This window comes from Topomyia yanbarensis, chromosome 2 (genome assembly GCF_030247195.1).
Source record: "Topomyia yanbarensis strain Yona2022 chromosome 2, ASM3024719v1, whole genome shotgun sequence".
In the NCBI taxonomy this organism is placed as follows: domain Eukaryota; kingdom Metazoa; phylum Arthropoda; class Insecta; order Diptera; family Culicidae; genus Topomyia; species Topomyia yanbarensis.
Window position 1 is genome coordinate 432,096,781 of NC_080671.1, and position 25,465 is coordinate 432,122,245.

At 34.0% G+C, this 25,465-nt stretch overlaps 1 protein-coding gene across 5 annotated transcripts in view; it reads right to left on the minus strand.

The window, feature by feature from the left end:
• Positions 1-489: 489 nt before the first annotated feature.
• LOC131685477 (interference hedgehog-like) overlaps positions 490-25,465 on the minus strand; it is a 291,909-nt gene continuing 266,933 nt past the window's right edge. For 2 of the 5 annotated variants that reach the window (XM_058969211.1, XM_058969210.1), the window contains exons 4-9: positions 20,625-21,144; positions 20,179-20,552; positions 19,289-20,115; positions 17,963-18,778; positions 17,746-17,903; positions 490-2,232 (exon numbers count right to left, since the gene is read on the minus strand). In XM_058969211.1, coding sequence (XP_058825194.1) covers positions 1,561-2,232; positions 17,746-17,903; positions 17,963-18,778; positions 19,289-20,115; positions 20,179-20,552; positions 20,625-21,131 — 3,354 coding nt within the window. In that variant the 5' untranslated portion in view covers positions 21,132-21,144 and the 3' untranslated portion in view covers positions 490-1,560. Of the gene's footprint in view, positions 2,259-17,745; positions 17,904-17,962; positions 18,779-19,288; positions 20,116-20,178; positions 20,553-20,624; positions 21,145-25,465 lie in introns of all 5 variants that reach the window. The other 3 variants (XM_058969212.1, XM_058969214.1, XM_058969213.1) reach the window with 3 other exon arrangements.

Sequence of the window (25,465 nt, forward strand, 5' to 3'; positions counted from 1 at the left end):
GAATCGATAACTTTCGTATACATACATCAAACTATTACCCTTATAAATTCTCGGCAGCCGGCTGACCAGAACAATAATCACAGGGTAACGCTTGTGGTATGTTTACTAACATCTTCCCTCTTCCCGCGATACACGTGGGGATGTAAAGAATTTCTCGGTCTCAAGCAACGACATGTATCGGACTAAATACCTTCCTTTCACAGACGTGGCCAGTGTCGGCATTGATCAGCGCGGAGGGCTTGACATAGATTGCACAATGTCTTTCAGCATGTTATTCCCAAGCACGTTGCTTTAAAAATAATTTTGCAAGCTCATTTGGATCTGTTCAATTACTGAGTAGTAACCACGGGCGATTTCTTATGCTTATCCTAATACAAGATATGATAACCAGTTATCTCGTCATACTTACCTCTTTAGCGGCCTGTTATGGACTTCCTTGCGATTCTTTGTTCAATGGAAATTTCGGAATACACAACTGTTTACCCTTAATTTTAAGAAAAAAGAAACGAAATTTAATTTATTCTCTGTTTGCTACTACAGTTACGAATAGTGTTAACAACTTTTTTGTCTTATTTGTGTTTCATATAGATTTTCCAATTTTAACCTCCCTAAATATTTAAACAATTTCTTTTCTCTATGAACCGTGTTACGTATTGAGCCATATGCAGTCGAACAGAAAAAAACGAAACAAAATTAAATAAAACACGTCGAAATTTACATGCTCATTTTTTGCCTAATAATTCAAATAATTTTTTGCATAATTTGTGCTCCAGTCGCCATTCCAATTGAATGCCATCGATATTTACAGCGCAAACATAAAACTCGAAAAAATGGCGCCCGCTTTTTTAGTTAAAACTACGATAAATTGCTATCCTACTGTGTTAAATATATTCTGTTAAAATCATCGTACTTAGTTTTGTAAATAATTTAACACTCACACATCATTTCCACTCGCTCTCTTTCTCGGGTTGTTTTAGTTCTAGTCTCGCTATTATTCGTTTATTGATTAGTTTCAGTCAAATCTAATATGTTGCGTATTCCTAGTCTCTAAGTAGAACAGTTCGTTTGTTTGTGTGTTTTGCTTCAAAACTTGCGCTAAACCATTGATCTCTGTAATCGTTTGTGACTCTACTCTATCAGGTTGTAGAACGAAATAAATATTTACACATTCGAGCGATTCGTTAATGATTTATTAAGTACAATTAGTTGCCTGTATTTAAATTTGTTCAGCTAATCGAGTTTTAAGCGTACTTTTGTTCACTAAAATACAGTAAATATAACTCTCTTAAATAGTGGATCTTTATTCTAGCACTTGCCTACCGACATTCGTTTGCTTGTGATTCAACTTGTTTGCTGCTCAAAGGACGGATTACTAATTAAAACTACCATATGTTTTTTTTCTTCAGTTAAGTATTAGCTATTTCAGTTGCGGTTTTGTGGGATCCGTTAAAGAACAATCTGCTGTGTCTTTTTTTTTCTTGTTGTTCATTTTCTTTTAGCCAATTTCGTGCAAACGTCATATTATATCACATTTCAAACCGCCTACTTGATCCGGACTTTTCACACTTCAATACTGTTCAAACTGCCGGAGGACATGTTCTCGGCCCGTCCCAATCGGGTCGCCCGCTTAACACCGCTAGCCGCGGCCCGGATCGGCATCGGTGATCGATTGTGCTGCAGCAGTTCGGCACTCGGTCCACGACCGACCCGGGGACTGCCGGGAACAGATCCAGAACCCCGCCGGCCTCTCCGGATGGACGAGTTGTTGCGAGGTCCGAGCACGATGCCAACACCCACGGCCCCGACCGTTGTAGTTACACCGCAGTCTCCCTCCAGCATCATCTTCTGGCTCTGGTCCAGTCCGTTGTGCTGTTGGCTGTGCTGCAGATTGCGGACACTTCGCTCCAGTGTTCTGCGGTGCGGCATCGATGCTAGCATCAGGTGCTCCTGGCCCGGGCCGACGTTGTTGATTACGGTTTGGCTCTGAAGGGGCTGATGATGTTGCTGCTGTTGGTGTTGATGTTGTTGTTGTTGATGTGGTTGATGATGATGATGTTGGTGATTGTTATTAGTAGGGTAAGAGTTGGGTCCATTGGTCATCAGATTCAGGGTACCGCCACCGGGAGATCCACTAAAACCACCACCTCCACTACCACCAACACCACTGCCACCGGTAGGAACGGTTGGTTGCGGTTTGGCCGGTAGAAAACGCAGCTCCATCACATTACGATTCTAGAACATTCACGCTGATTTCTAAGCTAGAATACAAATTGGCTCGGTTCGCGAGAATACAAGAAACGAAACGCTACACACAAACCACAAAGATCTAGTCTATAGACGCTAGTAGCGGGAAAGGGGAAGGAAGGGACAATGTGACAGTAGGAATAGTCTAGTTACAGGCGCTAACAAACTGATAGATACTGAGCTAATTAGGACAGAAGAAGCCACCACAGTCTACTACCGTAGCGGAAGGGATTTCTTGAGTTAACGAACCAGCTCCTGTCGAACGAAACGCTACTCAGTATTTGTGTTTGTGCACATTTCCGAGCGTGATTGTGAGAGAATAAATAAACGATAGGTATAAGGGTGAAAAAGAAAAAAGAAACAGAAAAAGATGAAAATTGGAAGAAGGAAAATATATTACACTACTCATTCGTGGTGGGAGGGTTGCGGTTGGGATCTTACTACGTGGAATTGTCTAGAGGACCGGCGATGGCGGTACTGTGCTGAATTTGAAACAACGAAATGGTTTGTTTGTATATATCATAATTTAAGCAATAGAACGTCGAACGCGGTATAAGCATCACACAAAGAAAGCATCACACAATGGAATGATTTGACGGTTGTTGTTGAAATGGAAGGATCAATGACAAATGGCGTTGAACTAGTCTTAAGAACTTAACTGAATTTATCGATTCTTGAAATCGATAAAGCTGATGATTTACCTATAGCACCTTCCCGTTAGGGTTGCCAGTACCGATCCTTTTTGGCGGAAACCGGTTCTGCGGTACTGAAGTCCACAGTTCGGGTAGTACCAGTAAAATGGCGGTACTGAAATATTGGCTGCCAAAAAAAATTCTCAACCTTCTTAATACTTTCTTAATACAGACATTTTAGTGGAATTAAACGGAAGACATCTGTCGTAAGAGGGTTAATTGTGACATTCCCCTAAGTCGCTCAAAAAGTTGTGATTTAAAAAAAGTAAAAAAAACTAGAACGCAAGGAAGTAATAAGAACCTTAAAATTTTTACTTTATTTGGTAAGCTTTCGTATGATTTAGTATACCTTTTAATCTTTCCCAGAACAGAGGCAAAAAAAATTGTTACAGTTATCAACAAAGCAGACCATCATTGCCTACTGCTTTGTTGCTCATCCACTGCACAAACAGTATGGTATCGTTCATCTGACTGCACAGTGAAATGAGAAGCCACAGAAGTACAAAGTGCATCTTTTAGGAGAATTACCATTGCGACTGACTTTAAACAAACTCGTATTAGACCAAATAAGAAGACTCCAATGCTCCTTTACCCAGGGCTCTTGGTCCGCGTTGTATCAATGCACTGCAGTCGCGGAGCAGATGCTCTTATGTTTCACTTTCAGATCCGCAGACGCGGTATGTATCGTTTGAAAGCTTACCAATTTTCTTAAGATGATAATTTATCGGACAGTGTTGTGTTTGAAGTGTGTTCAACCCATGAAAACACCAGATTAATAATAAAATCCACTTGATTTGAAGTCATGCTGCTTCTGTAGTTAATAACTTTTCTCAGCGAATTTTCACAAACTTACAACGTTCCACGAATGTGTTCAGTAGAAGAATACCTTTAGAAATATATAGTGTTCTCATGAATTGATTGATGAGGTGATTTTTTAAGAATTTATTTTCAATTTTGCCCGATTTTCGATACCAATTTCCATATAAACTTTGAAATTTTTAGATGGTCCGTAGATACAACCGTTCGGTACCAAAATTTGCACAATTACAAAGGGCCATAAGAGGAATCAGTAGATCCTGGTAGAGCTAAAAGTCAAAAATTGAACCAGTCTAATGTGCACTAATGTCGTGTAATTATCTCAGCAACCGCTGAACCGATCTTAACGAAATTAGTTTCAAATGAAAGGCCTAACGTTGCCGTTTGACACTTTTCGTTTCGATGTGTTGTTTACTTTCTGAGATATGGATGATTTTGTCATAACACAAAGGATTTATAGCAAACAACTTTCGAACAGTGCAATGCAGCCATATAACGTGCGCATAATTAGAAAGCCTGTAAAAATACCTTTCGAACAAGCTATAGATTGTCACGCCGTTCATGAACGGCGGAGATATTAAACATTTTGTAGTTTTATTCATCGCTTACCAATTTTCACTAACTAAAATGAGATCGTTATATACAGAGTGCTGCTTTACGGGTGTTTTAGGGCAAAACTAAACCGATTTTGAATATCGGGGTATGAAAACATATCTGCGTGATTCAAGGAATTCGATTTCATTTGTGAATCTACTGTATAATTAATTAAGTATTTCTCAAAATTAATAGGCAAGTTTACTTCAAAGACAAAACAATGTGTAAATTCATTTCAAAGCGAAAATTTGCCCAGAGTTGCTGTATTTATCCGATGGATTAAGCATTGCGTTCAGTCAGTCGTGAGATAGACGTAGGATGATATATGAATACACAGATCACCAAGTAATCCACCTAGTCGTGAGAAAATAGATTTCTAATATAATTCATATTCATATTATACTCGTAGAAATACCGAGAGCAACTGAATTTTTGAATAACAAAACTCTAGTGAAAATTTATCTTCTTTTGCAAGATTTATGTTATACCAATTATGGCGTCAAAAATATCAGTTGCTTTATGTAAAATAAAGATGTAAGGAATCAAAATTTCGCCCTATATACAAAAATAATGTCACAACACTAATCTTCATTTACCATTCCTCACTTGTCGCCCCTCCCCACCCGCCATCTCACCCAATCGTGTTCGTGGCAACTGTCACGACTCAGATCTATCCTTATATTTCAAATCCATTTCTAAGATGTGTCATAAGATCTTCAACTAATCTGAAATATTTGTTAGTATCCAAGCTAATTCAATCTTGCGATGTATTTGTTCAGGTTCAAAAAAAAAACAAACATATTTTTGTCCTCTGTTTCCCTATAAATAGTTTTTCATTTTAGTGTAGAACAGAGCTACTTGCGGAAACAAGCTAAATATTACATTCTATTTGAGAAAAAAAAATATTTGTGGTCCTGGCAAAACTTGCAAAATATTTGTATTATGAGAAAACTATAACTAATTTATGTTCAAACCCTGCTTTCCTCTGAAGATGAGGGGCTATTCTTTCGAAACGTTGCACTAAAGAGAGTCATATGACCAAAAACACCACCAACTCCAATTTAACTGAATTCTATACTGAGCGTTTGTATATCTTATAATTATGGAAATCCTTGGGTATTTCAAATTGGACAAAATGGTTGTTTGAAGACAAAAATTTTGAAAAGAGACATCCCACGTGCACTTTTTTAAACTTTTCGTACCTCTTCGGAATTTCGAATGAAACATCTGCTGAAATGTGTCTTTTGAAAATTAAGGACATCTGTTTTGGGTTGATATTATTGAAAATGCAGATTCATTGTACTGGAATGCACCTTTATGAAAAATAGCGGATCCAATTCCAAAAATATCCCCAAATTAGATCCGGAAAAATGGCGAACAAAGACCTCTAAACTATCGAACTATACTTGCATCCCAGTAAAAGGATGCTTTTAACTTACAGCGATGGTTTCAATTGCCCAAATTTGCCTTATGCTCCCGAATTCCAGAATTAGTCTAGAATTGGACAAGTCAATAGACGTTTCGTTTGAGTGCTCCGTATTCTACACGTAAATTAGCGAGAATTAAAATCACAGTTTATGCATTGGACAGATAGTTGATCTCACTGAATTTATGTCATACATATTACAGTGTAACTATAACTGATACTGAGTTGTACTGAAAATCCCAAAATATATGTTCATGATCAATGTGACTTAAAACATATTTATTTGCAAATAATACGACTTGTAATTTCAAGAATGTTCGTTTCTCAAAAGCAGTCCAGGAACACTTTCAATGGCCACTGGCTTTTAGATAAATTTAAATACATATTCTGGTAGTTTGAACCATTCCTTTGTCAGATTATCTCAGTTTACTATTTCCAATTACGCGTTAAAAGTAAAGTAAATCGCTTGAGTGTATCGATTATGTTTCACAAAGTTGCCAATTATAATCGATTAATGCTAAGAGATAATTGATTAATTGAATTAATCGATTAGATTAAAAGTATAGCAGAGAGCATGGTGTTGTACTAGAATTTATAATTTTGCTATTGTCGGAGGGCAAATAATAAATTATGTTTGCGGGAGAGGCGTATAACCAATTGTAACATATAGAATCGCGGAGTAAACTAGCTTGTGCCGTAACCTGTTTTTACAAAAGATACACACGCTCTTGAAAAAACTGCATATTCAATGTCATTGTGGTAGTGTCCTGTATACAAACCTTCAATTTTTTTGATTTAATATTTTTAAATGAGAATTACGAGCTGCATCTGTTACCTTCTCATCTTGCTTACAACAAAGGCAAAAAACTGCACAACCAGCCAATAAATCAATCCATTTGTCGTTTTGTCTGCACAGTAGAAGCAAAATATCGTGTTCCAACCTACTGTGTCGAAAAAATGAGTGACAATTACAAGCATAAAGTGGCCTATTGTGGTCAAACTGTATTCCTGTATACTTTTAGAGGTGTTCCTTAAGATCTATTATTAAAAGTACAAATGGAGCTAAAAATGACTAATTATTACACCCTACAATTTCACTATGTTAGACATAGCGTGTTTACTATCTTCCAAACCGCATCAATCAAGCAGAAGCGTTTGTTTTGCGAAACGAAATATATTGTTGAATGTGGCAATACGAAGTCCGTACCACATGGTACTGACTTCGTATTGCCACATGCCACAACGATATATATCTATATATATATATATATATATATATATATATATATATATATATATATATATATATATATATATATATATATATATATATATATATATATATATATATATATATATATATATATATATATATATATATATATATATATATATATATATATATATATATATATATATATATATATATATATATATATATATATATATATATATATATATATATATATATATATATATATATATATATATATATATATATATATATATATATATATATATATATATATATATATATATATATATATATATATATATATACAGGGTGTTTGGTTCATGGTTAAGAACCTCTCGAGGGTGATAGACTGTCATATTTGGAGAAAAAAATTGTTCTACACATACCATCAAATCTCAACCGATACAGAGTTATTGAACTTTTTGTGTAAAAAACTTATTTGCCTTTAAATACCTCTAACTTTAAAAATATACTTTGTATTTTAAATATTCTAGTTCCATTCGAAAGGTGAGAAGATTTCCTATTCAATGGTGTTCTCATATATTTTAGTTAATGGGTTTTAATTACCTTTTAGCTGTAAAGTAGTTAAAAGTTAGTGTTTTTGATGAGGTTTTTGCTAATTTTCTCGAAATAATGAAGTATGATTATAGCAATATCCATTATCCAAAAGTAGGGATTTAGGACGATTCATAATTTGTTCTTGGACGACATATTCCTATCTCTTCTCATTTCTTTGTAATTTCATGACTATACTTTTCCTGTAACCGACTTGCAAGTGCTTAAAAGGCTTTAATCTGAAAAATATGCTTTATATCGTTATTTACAAGATTTTATTACAATATATACGCGAACGGAGGTCTTAGTGAAACATTAAGATTTTATTGGAAAGCTGAGAAAATGTCCTATCAGTACATGTACAAATATCTTTTAGTTAAGTGTACTAAATGATTTTTTACTAACGAAATAACTCAAAATTTGTTTTTTGGAGTGTTTTTTTAATTATTCTTATTATTAATCAACAAAATTTATCGTTACTTTTGTTCATTTGATGCCCCTTAATGTTCTCTATAACTTTTTGTTTGACACTTTGTCTGTATCTCTTTTCATTTTGCTGCTATTTAATAGTTAACACAGCATGACCTCGCCACAAATGTAGTGGGTTCGAAATCGTTATTTTTGCATATGAAACGATGTGATAAAAACGATTTTGCGTCGAAACCAAAAGAGATAATTGGATGGAATCAAAGAAAGAACTGTAGAACTTGCTGAGATGCATTATTTCCATGATAATAATGGTGATGTTTATTATCTACTATTTTAAGAAAATTAACGAAAATGCTAATAATAGCACTAACTTTAAACTAATTTACTTCTAGAAGAATACTAAATTCACTTAACTGAAAGGTATTACATTTTTCTCTGTAAAATTTTCCTGGCTTTCGAATAAAAAGAAAAAAAGTGCAATAAGTGCCATATTTTTTAATTAGTGAAAATTAGATAAAAATATCCAAGTTAATAACCCAAACTCATGAAAATAAGAAAAGGTAAGTGTTTCATGTCATAGAACGAATTAAGCAGCTCATCAAAACTAACAATCTAAATTATTAAAATGATGAGGTTAACTATTAGGATTTTCAAGAAATGAACGAAAAATCGTTCAAAATTGTTTTATTTTCAATAAATTACTTTGGAAAGGCTACTTAAACTCATTAGCTGAAACATGTGAGGGCATCACTCAATGCGAAATTTTCTCACCTTTCGAATGGAACTAAAATATTAAAAATACAAAGTATACTTTTAAAGTTAGAGGTATTTTAAGACAAATAAGTTTTTTACACAAAAAGTTCAATAACTCTGTAACGGTTGAGATTTGAGGGTATGTGTAGAACAATTTTTTTCTTCAAATATGACATTCTATCACCCCCCGAGAGATTCTTAACCATGAACCAAACACCCTGTATATATATATACAGGGTGTTTGGTTCATGGTTAAGAATCTCCCGAGAGGTGATAGGCTGTCATATTTGGAGAAAAAAATTGTTCTACACATGCCATCAAATCTCAACCGTTTCAGAGTTATTGAACTTTTTGTGTAAAAAACTTATTTGTCTTAAAATACCTCTAACTTTAAAAGTGTACTTTGTATTTTAAATGTTTTAGTTCCATTCGAAAGGTGAGAACATTTCGCATTGAGTGATGCCCTCACATGTTTCAGCTAATGAGTTTAAGTAGCCTTTTCAAAGTAATTTATTGAAAATTAAACAATTTCAAACGATTTTTCGTTCATTTCTTGAAAATCCTAATAGTTAACCTCATCATTTAAGTAATTCAGATTGTTAGTCTTGATGAGCTGCTTAATTTGTTCTTTGACATGATACACTTACCTTTCCTTATTTTCATGATTTTGGGTTATTCAACTTGGATATTTTTATCTCATTTTCACTAGTACCAGCTCTAATTGAAAAATTACGGCACCTATTGCACTTTTTTTATTTTTATTCAAAAGCCAGGAAAATTTTACAGTGAAAAATGTATTAATACCTTTCAGTTAAGTGAATTTAATATTCTTTTAAAAGTAAATTAGTTTAAAGTTAGTGCTATTATTGGCATTTTCGTTAATTTTCTTAAAATAGTAAATAATAAACATCACCATTATTATCATGGAAATAATGCATCTCAGCAAGTTCTACAGTTCTTTCTTTGACTCCATTCAATTATCTCTTTTGGTTTCGACGCAAAATCGTTTTAATCACATCGTTTCATATGCAAAAATAATGATTTCGAACCCATTACATTTGTAGGGAGCTCATGCTGTGTTAACTATTAAATAGCAGCAAAATGAAAAGAGATATAGACAAAGTGTCTAATAAAAAGTTATAGAGAACATTAAGGGGCATCAAATGAACAATAGTTACGATAAATTTTGTTGATTAATAATTAGAATAATTAAAAAACTCTCCAAAAAACACAAATTTTGAGTTATTTCGTTAGTAAAAAATCATTTAGCACACTTAACTAAAAGATATTTGTACATACACTGATAGGACATTTTCTCAGCTTTCCAATGAAATCTTGCTAATAACGATATAAAGCATATTTTTTAGATTAGAGTCTTTTAAGCACTTGCAAGTCGGTTACAGGAAAAGTATAGTAATGAAATTACAAAGAAATGAGAAGAGATAGAAATATGACGTCCAAGAACAAATCATGCATCGTCCCAAAACCCAACTTTTGGATAATGGATATTGCTATAATCATACTTCATTATTTCGAGAAAATTAGCAAAAACCTCCTCAAAAACACTAACTTTTAACTACTTTACAGTTAAAAGGTAATTAAAACTAATTAGTTAAAAGATATGAGAACACCATTCAATAGGAAATTTTCTCACCTTTCGAATGGAACTGAAACATTTAAAATACAAAGTATACTTTTAAAGTTAGAGGTATTTTAAGACAAATAAGTTTTTTACACAAAAAGTTCAATAACTCTGTAATGGTTGAGATATGATGGTATGTGTAGAACAATTTTTTTCTCCAAATATAGCAGTCTATTACTCCCCGAGAGATTCTTAACCATGAACCAAACACCCTGTATATATATTAGAGTGGGACATGGTCATATAAAAAAAAAAATTTCGCACCGAGTAACTTTTTGGGTCCCATTTAGCTCCCAGAACAACTCTGTAAATTTTTAGTTCGATCGGTGAAACTATATTTTTGCGCCCACGATTTAAAGTTTACATGGGATTTCGTATGGGGAAAACGTCTTTTGCAAATTAATTCTTCCAAGAGTCACCCGTTACCTCCTAAAAATAAATGGATATCTGATTTTTATAGGAAATTTATCATGGAAATAAAGTCTAGAAGACTGCAAAACGGTCTGATGCTTGTGGAAAAAGTTATTAAGCAAAAACCGATTGATGCCCTGAAGAATGATGAAAATTTTACTTTTCATAGCATCACTGCTGCTGATGGTCGAATTATATACAAAATTTTTAATTTCCTTTTTTTATATACAAAAGAAGACTCAATTTATCCCTCAAAACTCTTGCGAAGTGGCCAAACAGTATGGGAAAATGATTTAGACATATTAAGAGAATATCAAAACACAATTGCATACAATTGGACAACCAACAACAGTGGTGCTAGAAAAAATGAATATTTTATCAATCGTCAGAGCATCAATTGGTTTCAGCTTAATAACTTTTTTCTTAAGCGTCAGATCGTTTTGTAGTTTTCGAGACTTTGTTTCTGTGTTAAATTTCCTACAAAAGCCACATAACGGTTTATTTTTAGGAAGCAATGGGCGACTCCTGGAGGAATTATTTTGTGAAAGTTAATTTTCCCATATAAAATCCCATGTAAACTTTGAACAGTGGGCGCAAAAATATAGTTTCAGGGATCAAGCTAAGAATTTGCACAGATGTTCTAGGACCCAAATGGTACCCAAAAAGTTGCTCGGAGCTGGAATCTATTTTTTGTCCCACCCTAGTATATATATATATATATATATATATATATATATATATATATATATATATATATATATATATATATATATATATATATATATATATATATATATATATATATATATATATATATATATATATATATATATATATATATATATATATATATATATATATATATATATATATATATATATATATATATATATATATATATATATATATAACTGTATACATAGGTGATGACACAATCGAGTTACGAATACACTAATTAGCACGGTGCACCTCTAATAACGTTGTTAATCGTTATGTACATCCGGGTACGCGCAAATTGAAAAACTCGTAATTATGGCAAATTTGCCTGTCTGGCAAGCTATCTGGGGATGTGGCAATATGAGTCAAACGGAGACTAATAGAAACCACGGATTCGTGAGTTTCCCATGGCTCATGTGGTATTAACTCATGCTGAACTAGAGGGTTCCTGGTAATCGACGATGTTTTGCTTTTCTTGGATGTGTGATTTGTTTTTCTGGTAACTAGTTATCGGTTGTTTATTTTGAACAGCTTGTTATATTCTACGGTTCTTGGCAACTAGGATGCCTAAGTTTCGATGGTTCTATATTAAAGTTATGAGAGGGTTCACGGCAGCATGATTTGCTATATTACTCCTTAAAGAGAAAATTGGTTTAAAATTTGATGGATTTTGATAGTACGATATCTACTCAATACCGTTTCGAATTCTATGTTATACTGGAATTCATGTCATAGTTTAGGATATAATGGTGCATACTAACTACTGAGTATGTGTTTTTTTGATCTGAGACATTATCATCCCCGAACAGATACTCAGAATACATGTTCTAAATTCCACTAAACGCGTCTTTGTACCATTTTTCAAGACAGTCGAGCCGTACTTAGGTAAATACTTCAAAACATTTCGGAACAACAACAAAACATGCAGCAACGAGCCTAGCAACAATCAATAAATAAGTACTACCAACTTTACGAGCCCCAAAGAAAGGCAGATCATAAAATTTGGATCGTCAAGATTAGTAGAACTGAAGTGACCGTTCTCTTTCTACTATTTCAAAAGAGTAAACAATGGACCGCAACATTTTGAGAGTTTTTACGTAGGTTGGTGGACTCGATTATTCTCTGATTCAACCTTTAATCGTTCATATGCTTTCAAAAGGGAGGCCTCACGAGCTTTTGAAAAGATTTGGCACCCTTCCATCATGTCTCAGATGTGTAAATATAAATCCACACATTTTGTTTTTGTACCACGACACGTCAACCCTTAAAATAATCAGGAGACCCGCTTTATCGTAGAGTTTTCGACTATCGCGATGACCACATTGTAGGGGTTTTACGAAGATTGTGGTTGAAAGTTTACCATACTGTTATAAAGTGGTCCAGTATGCAAGTTTAGCAAGAATTTTGAGATTTTACTAAAACTAAACAAATTAGCCTTATTAAGTCTTTGGAGATGTTTTCGTAGTTTGTGAGCCCCTTGTTTTGTTAAAACAACATTTGGGGTGGTTCTAATTTTACCAAGATAAAAAAAAACTTTTTATTTAGTCTATCTGGAGCCAAACGATCTTCAGCGAAGTTGTAGAGCGACAAATTTTGAAAAAGTGTGCTGTAGGCATGTAAGCTCTATCTGTCCTACTTTTCATTTTAAAACGAATTTAAAATCGAAGGTTGGAGTGCTTCTTAGAAAAAAACTGTTTTATTTAAATAACTTTTGAGGTATTGATTTAAAACTGAAGTAGTCTTCAGACAACTTTTAGATTGTTTAAAAGCGAATAATTTGTTTCATGGCACCACATATTTAACTATTTTCGCTGAAAAGTTATGAGCACTCTTTCGCCAAAAATGGCGTTCATTGGAATAAAAATATCACTTATTGAGGCCAACAAAAGATAATTTTTGTCTATACATATAGATGGAAATCTTGTATTTGAGGTTTTTTTCTGTTCGCTGTAGTGTCTACGATTCTTTGTAGCAATGAACTGTGTTGTGATTTCCCCATTAGGTAACGTTATGAGCACGTCAATTGTTACATTTTACCTCAGTATTAGCAGATGCTCAATGCCGCCAAAGGTTGGCCGGGTAGGAGGACATCTCAATTACTGTTCCGTTGAGCAGAAGTGTTTATATGGAATGTTTCTTTTTTCGTGTACCTAAGTGGGATTATGATTGTTTTGAAGGGATTTATGTTCAGGCCTTGCTTTTTACAGTACTTCGAAGTGAAGTTCAGTGCAGATTGCATTCTATTTGAGGTATCATAGTCATATTTTCCACTCACAAGTATTACAACATCATCTGCAAATCCAATTACTTCGTATCCCATTTCAGTTAACGATTTCAATAGCTCGTCTACAACCAATGACCACAATAAGGGTGATAGAACTCCGCCTTCAGGACATCCCTTGTCTGTTTCCATAGTCAGTGGAGTGTTTCCATGCGTGTTAGTTATTTCACGGTTTGTAAGCATTGAGTTGTTCCAATTTATTGTGGAACTATCAAACCCATGTTTTCTCATAGCATTCCGCATTGAACCATAAGATGCATTGTCGAACGCTCCTTCTATGTCAAGAAAAGCCGCAAGTAAGATTTCTAGATTTCTTTTGTTTAAATAGAATTCTCTAGTTTTCCAAACAAAATGTGTAATGCATCTAATGTTGCTTGATATGCGAATTGAAATTCGCTCAGTGGAGATCATCAAATTCTAGTATATTCAGTTTATGTTGATTGAATCTTTCGTGAAATTTTGTCTACTTTTTGAATCTGTAATAAGTTTTGATGTAGGCGTTCATTTGATAAAGTTATAACATATTTGTCGAATGAAGATTCGTCAAATCGCTGTACGGTCACGAAAGAATGTGTCTATTAAAGTTTCGACTTTGGCTCATCACAATCCGACACTAACATAGTCACAAGACGGATGGACGCTAGCTCAAAAAAAAAACGGAGGCGCACCTTGTGTTCTTGAGCAAACCCAAAGTAAAGCGTGATATCGCACGTAGTTCTCATCAGCTTAAAATGAACTCCTTTTCTTGCGGTCATCACGCCAGACTAGGGGTACACAAGTTGTGTCTCCGTTTTTTGGAGCTAACGTCAATCCGGCGCTAGCATAGTCCCATCACAAAGTTAGTGTCGGATTCTGATGCGACGAAGCCGAAACGCAAATTCAGCTTTATATGCGCCAATGTGGTTTTATCCAATTTTCTCCTTAGTGGAGAAAAAAATGCTTTACTCTTAAATTTTTCTCCGTAAGGGGAAATATAGCAAGCAGCTTCTGTGCTTGCTTCCCGAGAAATCCTCGGGATCAGCCAGTTGCTTTAGGCGTTCACACAAATTGTGCGGCTTCTATGGATTTAGTGTCTAACAATTGGTGCCAATTTTTGATTTATCGTCTAACTAGTCCCACGTTGCTGCTAGTTACTGACGAGATTAATTCGAAACACACACGGGAAAATTTTCTCCCAAAAACGTGAATAAAGTGCCAGAATTCTGGAACAATCACGTTTTTACTTTACAAAAACAGGGCCATGAACACAAATCATGGCTTTTATAATTATGCTCAATTTCCCTTCAGTAACACGCGCATAACGCTTTCATTACTGGAAATATTTGTTTTTGTTCTGTGAACTTCAGTCACGTTTTCCGCTCACAACTTTATGAACATTATTCATAAAACCAAAGGTTGAAAATGAAGTATATTTTTCAATATTAAGAGCCATAGTACTCAAAAGAGAGCAAGAGGTTGAAGAAAGAAAGTTTTAGAAAAGCGTGGAAAGAATCATATAAGCAAGCTTAGAGTTTACCGGCGACTTGACCCTTTGTCTGCTACCGTAGGAGTCAGGATCTTTTTGGGATTAGAAATGCGAATCGCCTGAGTCTACGGCATGTCCGGACGAGCGTAAAGTAATTTGTTACTTCATGCTGTCGGAACCGACAAAAAGTTAAGTCACGGTAAACTTCCACACTAAGCTTTTTATGACGTTGAAACTCATTGAATGAGCTAGTTTTTGCCCTCACTTATTGCTTGCCGAGGTGTTTATTTCATCGATATTTTGTGTTTGCATCAACAGATGTGGCGTATGGTCACTGTGTGCTGATTGAACACGGCGTCGACAGCTATCACCCAAAGCTGCTGGATGGATCCCCATCATGGTACATTTTTTTTCCTTTTTTTGTTAACGACCAAGTTAACGAAAAAAAACAAAAAAAAGGAAAAAACCTAAGGTTGACTCATGATTTTTCCATATTTATAATAACATTAGTTCACAAAATAAAAATATTCTGGCTATTTTTTGCGCACTATTTCACGACGTTCGCAATTTTATTCATGAATTCATTCAATCCTCGTGAACTAATTTATAATCCCTGATAGTGACAATCCAAAATCCCCGCTTGTGAAATGGTCCATAAAATAATCAAATATTATTCATGTATTCGTGAACTGGTTCATAATACCTAGTATAATAATCACAACTTATCATTTGATTTCGTGAAAAAGTTCACGAAATCATACAATATTACTCATTTATTCGTGAACTGGTTCATGATTCCTAGTATATGATTTACGATCTATCTTGTATCTATTTGCGTGCGTCTAATATATCTCTAATTATATTTACATTTCATGCAACATGGTAACGAAATGTTAACGTGAACTCTTTCACAAAATTTGGAGTATTATTCGTGGAATCATTTTTGTTCCATGCACTTTTTAATGAAATACCCAGCTGCTAGCGACCAGTAATAGGTACGAGCAGTAGATATAAAAACTAATAGAACCTCGAACATCGTTATTTCTTTGATAAGGTTCATTGTGATGTCCGGACAAAAAACGAAAACTGCACTGAGAACACCAAATAGTGTGCGTGATATAGTTCACAGAACCAGATATCGCGAATGAGTCTTATTTTAATGATCCAGTTCATATTGTCACGTTATTCCGAGTAAAAAAAACCGTTAGTAACCAAAAAATAATAGATCACGATAAGGCAAAGAGAATTTACGAATACCATGATAAAACTGCTGATATCATGAACATTAGTTACATTTCTCTTTGGAAGTAAGCTCCAAAATAAAATATCATGATAACATGAACAGAAGTTACAAGAATCGCGACTAAGATCCTGAAATCATGAACACAAATAACACAACTCCTGACAAAAATATTTAGAATCATGCCATGATATCATGATAGAATCATGATATCATGAACTTTAATCCCTCTAACGTCATGAGAATTCGCAATAATCGCGAATAAGCTTTTGAAATCATGAACAACGTTTGACTGTCGATTGTGTATTCCCAAATCATGAACAAGAATCACAACAAAAACTAAACATGTCCAGGGAACAACAACAGTAACCCAACCAAACATTTCAATGTTACGCCATGTATATATTCGGGGCAAACTGGTTTTTAGAAAGCAAATAGTTTCATGAATACAACTTTTATTATTCATAATTTCAGGAACTCGGTCACCGTTTTCGTAAATCGTTCAGTTCACGAAATCGTGACCTTTTGTTCATGAATTTATGAACGGATTTTTTTTCCGTGCATAGAACCGAATTTACTCTGGTGATTTCCACAGTTTTCAAATAGGTCTTGACGCCGTGTCAATAATCGAACATTCTGTTTGTTTTTTACCTACGTATGAGTTAGAATGTCACAATCATTTAAAAAAGTTTCCTCACAGATTGACAGCAAAACAAAAAATACAAATTTGGAGTGATTTCGAGAGTTGCCTAATAGTGCTTGAGAATTTGTTCACTAAAAACACTATTCCGTCATACAATTGATCCTTCCATTTCCTGTAATGTGTGATGCAAGAGAAAACGCAAGTAAACAAATCCACAATCGCTTGTCCTCAGGGAGGCAAAGTAACTATCGTTTGTTAGCAGGTCTATTTGGCTAAATATTAGTAATACATATCTCTATCTAAAAAAAGAACTGCTATTCTTCGTTAACTTAATACTTTAACTTGTACACAATTGGAATCATTAAGCAAAACTGGAACGACATTACCAGCGAAAAAAACTCGACTCGCCGAACAGGCCTTTGACCGATCTGACAATTTAGCAAAGAGGCATCTACGGATCCAAACGATCAAATTAAAGTAAAAGTCACGTGTTAGTCGTACTTGATAGAAGCCGTAATCTGTTCATGTAAGAGGAATAGCAAACACCGGCACACTCTAGTAATAGTGGTAACACCAGCCTACCTTATCTCCGTCTTGAGCCAGCGGATTGGGCGTGATATTCATCCGGGCGCTGATACCGTTCCGGCTTTTGTGGTGATGGGACCGGGGACCGCCGTTGCTGATCGACCCGGGGAAACCATTCTGTTCAACTTGAATGTGTGATTTGGCGTCTGATTCGTCTGCAAGAAAATAGGATATAGTATTATTATAAAAGGGGGTGACCTATACAGGAACTTACCAACACCTGGACCACGCTTTTTCTTACACGCCACACAGCAACAGCACAGTAGAATGATTCCTCCTAGCACTATGACGAACCCGCCGACACCCATGTACACGTAGTTTGGAACTTCTCCGGTTCCGTTGTTCGCCTCGGAGGCGGCCACAACCGATGGGACAATAGGAGGAGGCGTTGGAGGTTTCAACGTCTTTCCGGTTAGGATCGCACTGAAATCGGACGCGGCCGCCGCCGTAAACGATTGCAGTTTGAATTCGTATGCCGTTCCCGGTTCTAGATGATCGATCTTAAAATGGCGAGCCGTCGGAGTATCTACCGTAGCTTTCGAGTACTCTCCAGCTGTGGTGGCGGGTCGATAGTACGCGTAGAATCCATCAATCGGATGGGGAAGATGCTGCGGGAACTGCCAGTGCAGGACGATGGCGTGCTGCGAAACAGGTTCGATACGGGTTAGCGTCGGTGCCAGGAGGTGACTCTTGGCGAGTCCTAACTGAGATCCTCGCTGCAGATGGAACTTTCCGGAAGCGGCACCTTCTTTGTTATCGTTGTTGGAATACACCGCGACTATGCGGAATCGGTAGTAATGGTCGGACTTGAGGTTGTTGACCTCGTACGATCGAGTGAAGGGGGAAATGTCTTCGTTCTCCGTCATCCATTGGGTTCGGGCGATGTTTTTCGATGGATCACCCAGCATACGATATTGAACCTTGAAGAACTGAATCGGGAGCCCGTCGCTGGATGGAACCGACCAGCGAACCATGACCGATTCGTCCGATAGCCGGGTGATGTTCGGTCGGGATGGTGGAATCATGATTACTGTTGAGAATAGCAAACATTAGTAGGCCGTGGATAAATGACAGCTGATTCGTTTTGAAATGCCACCGAAGAAAGCAGGGAAGAAAGGAGCTAAATCCAAAAAGAGTAAAACGGGAAAAAAGAAACCGAAGGTGGACAAGAATTTTATATTCTGTGACGATAAGCATTTTGATCCGGAGCTGGCAATTGTGACGGTGGAACACTGTCTAAAGTGTCCTATTTTCAAAGAGATGGCTGAGAAGATTTTCGCAGAAATCTGCTCGCTTATCCCGGATGGGAAATTTAAGCTGATACGGAATGACTTCGACCGGTTGGCAGCTAGGGAAGGAGCATTCGAGCTATCGATCTCGAAGAATTGTCGTTTGCCAGCTCATCTCGTTTGGAGTGGAATCAGTAGAGGACCACCGCGGCGAGAAAAGTTTCCCGTTGAACTAACCTCAATTTTGGAACAAATTGTTTGTGAACTTGGTCTGAAAGAGAATAAACCTATATTTTTGCCACTATACTTACGGTGTTTGTGTTTCTTTCCACCCTTCTGCCGTTTACCGTTGTGTTCGTTTCCGAACTTGGAACCGGAAGGTACGGAGCCTAAAGGAGGTGATCCAATCCCGCCGGGAATCTGTTTCGGATTAACCTGCAGAAGGCTACTCTCGCTGACCTCGCCTACTTCGTTCCTAGCGAAGCACTGAACAATTCCGGCGTGTTTCTTCTCGACCGATTTTATGAACAGTTTGGAACCGTTTGATTTGATCAGTCGATCCCATTTGGTGTAGTCACCGTTTATCATCCAGTAAATGTCCGGAGTTGGGGAACCCTTGGCAATGCACTGCAGTTCGAGACTTTCGCTTTCATTGGTTAGGGTTGGTCGCGGGGGTTCGATGATCTGTGGGAGCTCCAGCACGGTCAGTTTGATGGTGTGTACGAGGGCAGGTTCTACACCGTTGTCCAAGCGACACGCATATTCCCCTTGATCTTCCGGAACGACACCGTTGATTTGTAGGCCGTAGGGTAGAACTTGCGAATGATCTCCGATGGGAAGACCATCCCTACGTGACCAGGATGGTTTGGGGATGGGGTTTGCCACTCCGGTGCACTCCAGTAGGACGGTAGAACCCGGTGTTGCGGATACGTTTTGCGGTTTGTAGATCGCTCTCGGTGATGATCGAGGGGTGAATTCTACGAGAATTGTAGTTTTCTGTGGCAGTTTTAGTTCGTTACCCGTGATTGAATTGACGGCTGAACAGCGATACGTTCCGGAGTCTTGTGGCGTTAGTTGGGGTAGAATCAGTCCACCGGATGGTAGCTGAGGGGTACTGGCGGGAATCGCTACTTCGTCTCTGCAATAAAGAATCTTGTCAGTCACTGGTTACTCAGGGGGATCAAGATCTTGAAAAACTTACTTGTAGTAACTCCAGATAGCTGGAGGATTGGAGATTACTTCTCCACACTTGATGATAATACTATTTCCCGGGGAGATTTTCAGATGTTGCTGCTGGATCGGAGAAAGTACCCGTCTCATCATGGTCGGTACACGATCGGTTCGCCCGCTGTGGACGTCGCTAATACTGCTGCCTCGGATCGGACCGTAACTGGCGTAGCCGCCACTACTGCTAATACTAGAGTCCAGACTGATTGAGGCGAGGGTTAACCTCGCCGGTATGGAGGCGATCGCCGAAGCCCCGAACCACGCAACGCACTGATACTCACCGATTGTCTTGACGTTAACGTACACATGTAGCTTCGAGTTTCCTTCGACGGTTGTCACGTTGTGACCCTACGCGAAGGAAAAAAAATCAATCCAAGGTTAACATGTCGGTACATGTCCTACTCCAAAGGCGATACTTACATTCTTATTAAGGTAGACGTAATCATCGCGACTTCCCTGGCTCTCCTGGGCCCGAAACCGCCACTCTAGTCTCTCAGGTATCAAATTCAGTTCGCACTCGAAGAGTACTTCATCGCCGGCTGGTGCCGTCGTCGATTCCGGCGATCGGATCATGTAAACACCTAAACTTTTTGTACTGCTACTGCCAGCGGATCCACCGCTACTACTCGACGTGGACGCCAGCGTTGACGACGACGACGACGAAGAAGGAGAATGATGCGAAGAGTGCGGCAAAGCTAGTACTAGCAGGGGACAACTTAATACTAGAGCTATGAGCAGGGAGCACCGATGAGCTACCGCTGAACGATGGACTATTCGTCGTCGCAATAAACAGTGCCTTTGATCTGCTATTCTTTCTGTCACATGCTGCCGCAGGCAGCTGGCAGGGTCTGACCTGTGTGACATTCCGTTTTCAACTGAGGGCAAATTATCGACGACGACGACGCGGCTATCGATGATAGGAAACATCTCGGAGCGATATCTGGAAGAAACAAGAGAAAAATCGATTAGATTAGGAATGCTAGAAAAGAAAACAATCGAACAACATTCTCCAGATTCCAGTTCATCGAACGGAGTCGAACCGGCCAAACACGCGCAAGTGGTTGATTTATACACGCAAATCCTTACTTCGCCGTCGCTGTCCTGTGCCACTTGACTTACCGGCGACCGACAATGGCATGGTGCCCCGAGTAGGTCTGCCATCATCTCTGCCCGCGGTGGCTGGCTCCCTCTTGGCATGATCGGGATGATCGAGACGAAACAAGGAGGGCAAAACATGTCGCCTATAAATAAGTCAATGCCGTGCCGCACTGCAACGCGAAACAAAGGAAGCTATGCGAAATTCGATTCCCTTACTGTGCACCCTCCCGTCTGCCCATTGTTGATCATTGATTTCGAGAATGGTCAGTGTTCACGCGACAACTGGAATTCTTTTGCTATTAGGTAGCAAATGAGATGCGGCAGCCACCGCGAGAAACCGGGTTGAAACTAGTCCTTGCGTGTTGTTTTCCTTGCGCCTCCTTCGCTTAGGCTATACGAGATATGTGATAGCATTGCGTGGATTTTAATGGGCGCCACTGGAATAAATTGGGGGTCTCGGATTTCTGATTGTTAGCTTGTTTCGCGTTTAACTTTCGGCCTTACGATATTAGTCGAGGCTTTAGCTACGATCAGCATAGTTGCGCAATGTGCTTGACTATAGCTTACAAAATGCATCCATTTTATGTTTTATGTTTTATGTTTTATGTTTTATGTTTTATGTTTTATGTTTTATGTTTTATGTTTTATGTTTTATGTTTTATGTTTTATGTTTTATGTTTTATGTTTTATGTTTTATGTTTTATGTTTTATGCTTTATGTTTTATGTTTTATGTTTTATGTTTTATGTTTTATGTTTTATGTTTTATGTTTTATGTTTTATGTTTTATGTTTTATGCTTTATGTTTTATGTTTTATGTTTTATGTTTTATGTTTTATGTTTTATGTTTTATGTTTTATGTTTTATGTTTTATGTTTTATGTTTTATGTTTTATGTTTTATGTTTTATGTTTTATGTTTTATGTTTTATGTTTTATGTTTTATGTTTTATGTTTTATGTTTTATGTTTTATGTTTTATGTTTTATGTTTTATGTTTTATGTTTTATGTTTTATGTTTTATGTTTTATGTTTTATGTTTTATGTTTTATGTTTTATGTTTTATGTTTTATGTTTTATGTTTTATGTTTTATGTTTTATGTTTTATGTTTTATGTTTTATGTTTTATGTTTTATGTTTTATGTTTTATGTTTTATGTTTTATGTTTTATGTTTTATGTTTTATGTTTTATGTTTTATGTTTTATGTTTTATGTTTTATGTTTTATGTTTTATGTTTTATGTTTTATGTTTTATGTTTTATGTTTTATGTTTTATGTTTTATGTTTTATGTTTTATGTTTTATGTTTTATGTTTTATGTTTTATGTTTTATGTTTTATGTTTTATGTTTTATGTTTTATGTTTTATGTTTTATGTTTTATGTTTTATGTTTTATGTTTTATGTTTTATGTTTTATGTTTTATGTTTTATGTTTTATGTTTTATGTTTTATGTTTTATGTTTTATGTTTTATGTTTTATGTTTTATGTTTTATGTTTTATGTTTTATGTTTTATGTTTTATGTTTTATGTTTTATGTTTTATGTTTTATGTTTTATGTTTTATGTTTTATGTTTTATGTTTTATGTTTTATGTTTTATGTTTTATGTTTTATGTTTTATGTTTTATGTTTTATGTTTTATGTTTTATGTTTTATGTTTTATGTTTTATGTTTTATGTTTTATGTTTTATGTTTTATGTTTTATGTTTTATGTTTTATGTTTTATGTTTTATGTTTTATGTTTTATGTTTTATGTTTTATGTTTTATGTTTTATGTTTTATGTTTTATGTTTTATGTTTTATGTTTTATGTTTTATGTTTTATGTTTTATGTTTTATGTTTTATGTTTTATGTTTTATGTTTTATGTTTTATGTTTTATGTTTTATGTTTTATGTTTTATGTTTTATGTTTTATGTTTTATGTTTTATGTTTTATGTTTTATGTTTTATGTTTTATGTTTTATGTTTTATGTTTTATGTTTTATGTTTTATGTTTTATGTTTTATGTTTTATGTTTTATGTTTTATGTTTTATGTTTTATGTTTTATGTTTTATGTTTTATGTTTTATGTTTTATGTTTTATGTTTTATGTTTTATGTTTTATGTTTTATGTTTTATGTTTTATGTTTTATGTTTTATGTTTTATGTTTTATGTTTTATGTTTTATGTTTTATGTTTTATGTTTTATGTTTTATGTTTTATGTTTTATGTTTTATGTTTTATGTTTTATGTTTTATGTTTTATGTTTTATGTTTTATGTTTTATGTTTTATGTTTTATGTTTTATGTTTTATGTTTTATGTTTTATGTTTTATGTTTTATGTTTTATGTTTTATGTTTTATGTTTTATGTTTTATGTTTTATGTTTTATGTTTTATGTTTTATGTTTTATGTTTTATGTTTTATGTTTTATGTTTTATGTTTTATGTTTTATGTTTTATGTTTTATGTTTTATGTTTTATGTTTTATGTTTTATGTTTTATGTTTTATGTTTTATGTTTTATGTTTTATGTTTTATGTTTTATGTTTTATGTTTTATGTTTTATGTTTTATGTTTTATGTTTTATGTTTTATGTTTTATGTTTTATGTTTTATGTTTTATGTTTTATGTTTTATGTTTTATGTTTTATGTTTTATGTTTTATGTTTTATGTTTTATGTTTTATGTTTTATGTTTTATGTTTTATGTTTTATGTTTTATGTTTTATGTTTTATGTTTTATGTTTTATGTTTTATGTTTTATGTTTTATGTTTTATGTTTTATGTTTTATGTTTTATGTTTTATGTTTTATGTTTTATGTTTTATGTTTTATGTTTTATGTTTTATGTTTTATGTTTTATGTTTTATGTTTTATGTTTTATGTTTTATGTTTTATGTTTTATGTTTTATGTTTTATGTTTTATGTTTTATGTTTTATGTTTTATGTTTTATGTTTTATGTTTTATGTTTTATGTTTTATGTTTTATGTTTTATGTTTTATGTTTTATGTTTTATGTTTTATGTTTTATGTTTTATGTTTTATGTTTTATGTTTTATGTTTTATGTTTTATGTTTTATGTTTTATGTTTTATGTTTTATGTTTTATGTTTTATGTTTTATGTTTTATGTTTTATGTTTTATGTTTTATGTTTTATGTTTTATGTTTTATGTTTTATGTTTTATGTTTTATGTTTTATGTTTTATGTTTTATGTTTTATGTTTTATGTTTTATGTTTTATGTTTTATGTTTTATGTTTTATGTTTTATGTTTTATGTTTTATGTTTTATGTTTTATGTTTTATGTTTTATGTTTTATGTTTTATGTTTTATGTTTTATGTTTTATGTTTTATGTTTTATGTTTTATGTTTTATGTTTTATGTTTTATGTTTTATGTTTTATGTTTTATGTTTTATGTTTTATGTTTTATGTTTTATGTTTTATGTTTTATGTTTTATGTTTTATGTTTTATGTTTTATGTTTTATGTTTTATGTTTTATGTTTTATGTTTTATGTTTTATGTTTTATGTTTTATGTTTTATGTTTTATGTTTTATGTTTTATGTTTTATGTTTTATGTTTTATGTTTTATGTTTTATGTTTTATGTTTTATGTTTTATGTTTTATGTTTTATGTTTTATGTTTTATGTTTTATGTTTTATGTTTTATGTTTTATGTTTTATGTTTTATGTTTTATGTTTTATGTTTTATGTTTTATGTTTTATGTTTTATGTTTTATGTTTTATGTTTTATGTTTTATGTTTTATGTTTTATGTTTTATGTTTTATGTTTTATGTTTTATGTTTTATGTTTTATGTTTTATGTTTTATGTTTTATGTTTTATGTTTTATGTTTTATGTTTTATGTTTTATGTTTTATGTTTTATGTTTTATGTTTTATGTTTTATGTTTTATGTTTTATGTTTTATGTTTTATGTTTTATGTTTTATGTTTTATGTTTTATGTTTTATGTTTTATGTTTTATGTTTTATGTTTTATGTTTTATGTTTTATGTTTTATGTTTTATGTTTTATGTTTTATGTTTTATGTTTTATGTTTTATGTTTTATGTTTTATGTTTTATGTTTTATGTTTTATGTTTTATGTTTTATGTTTTATGTTTTATGTTTTATGTTTTATGTTTTATGTTTTATGTTTTATGTTTTATGTTTTATGTTTTATGTTTTATGTTTTATG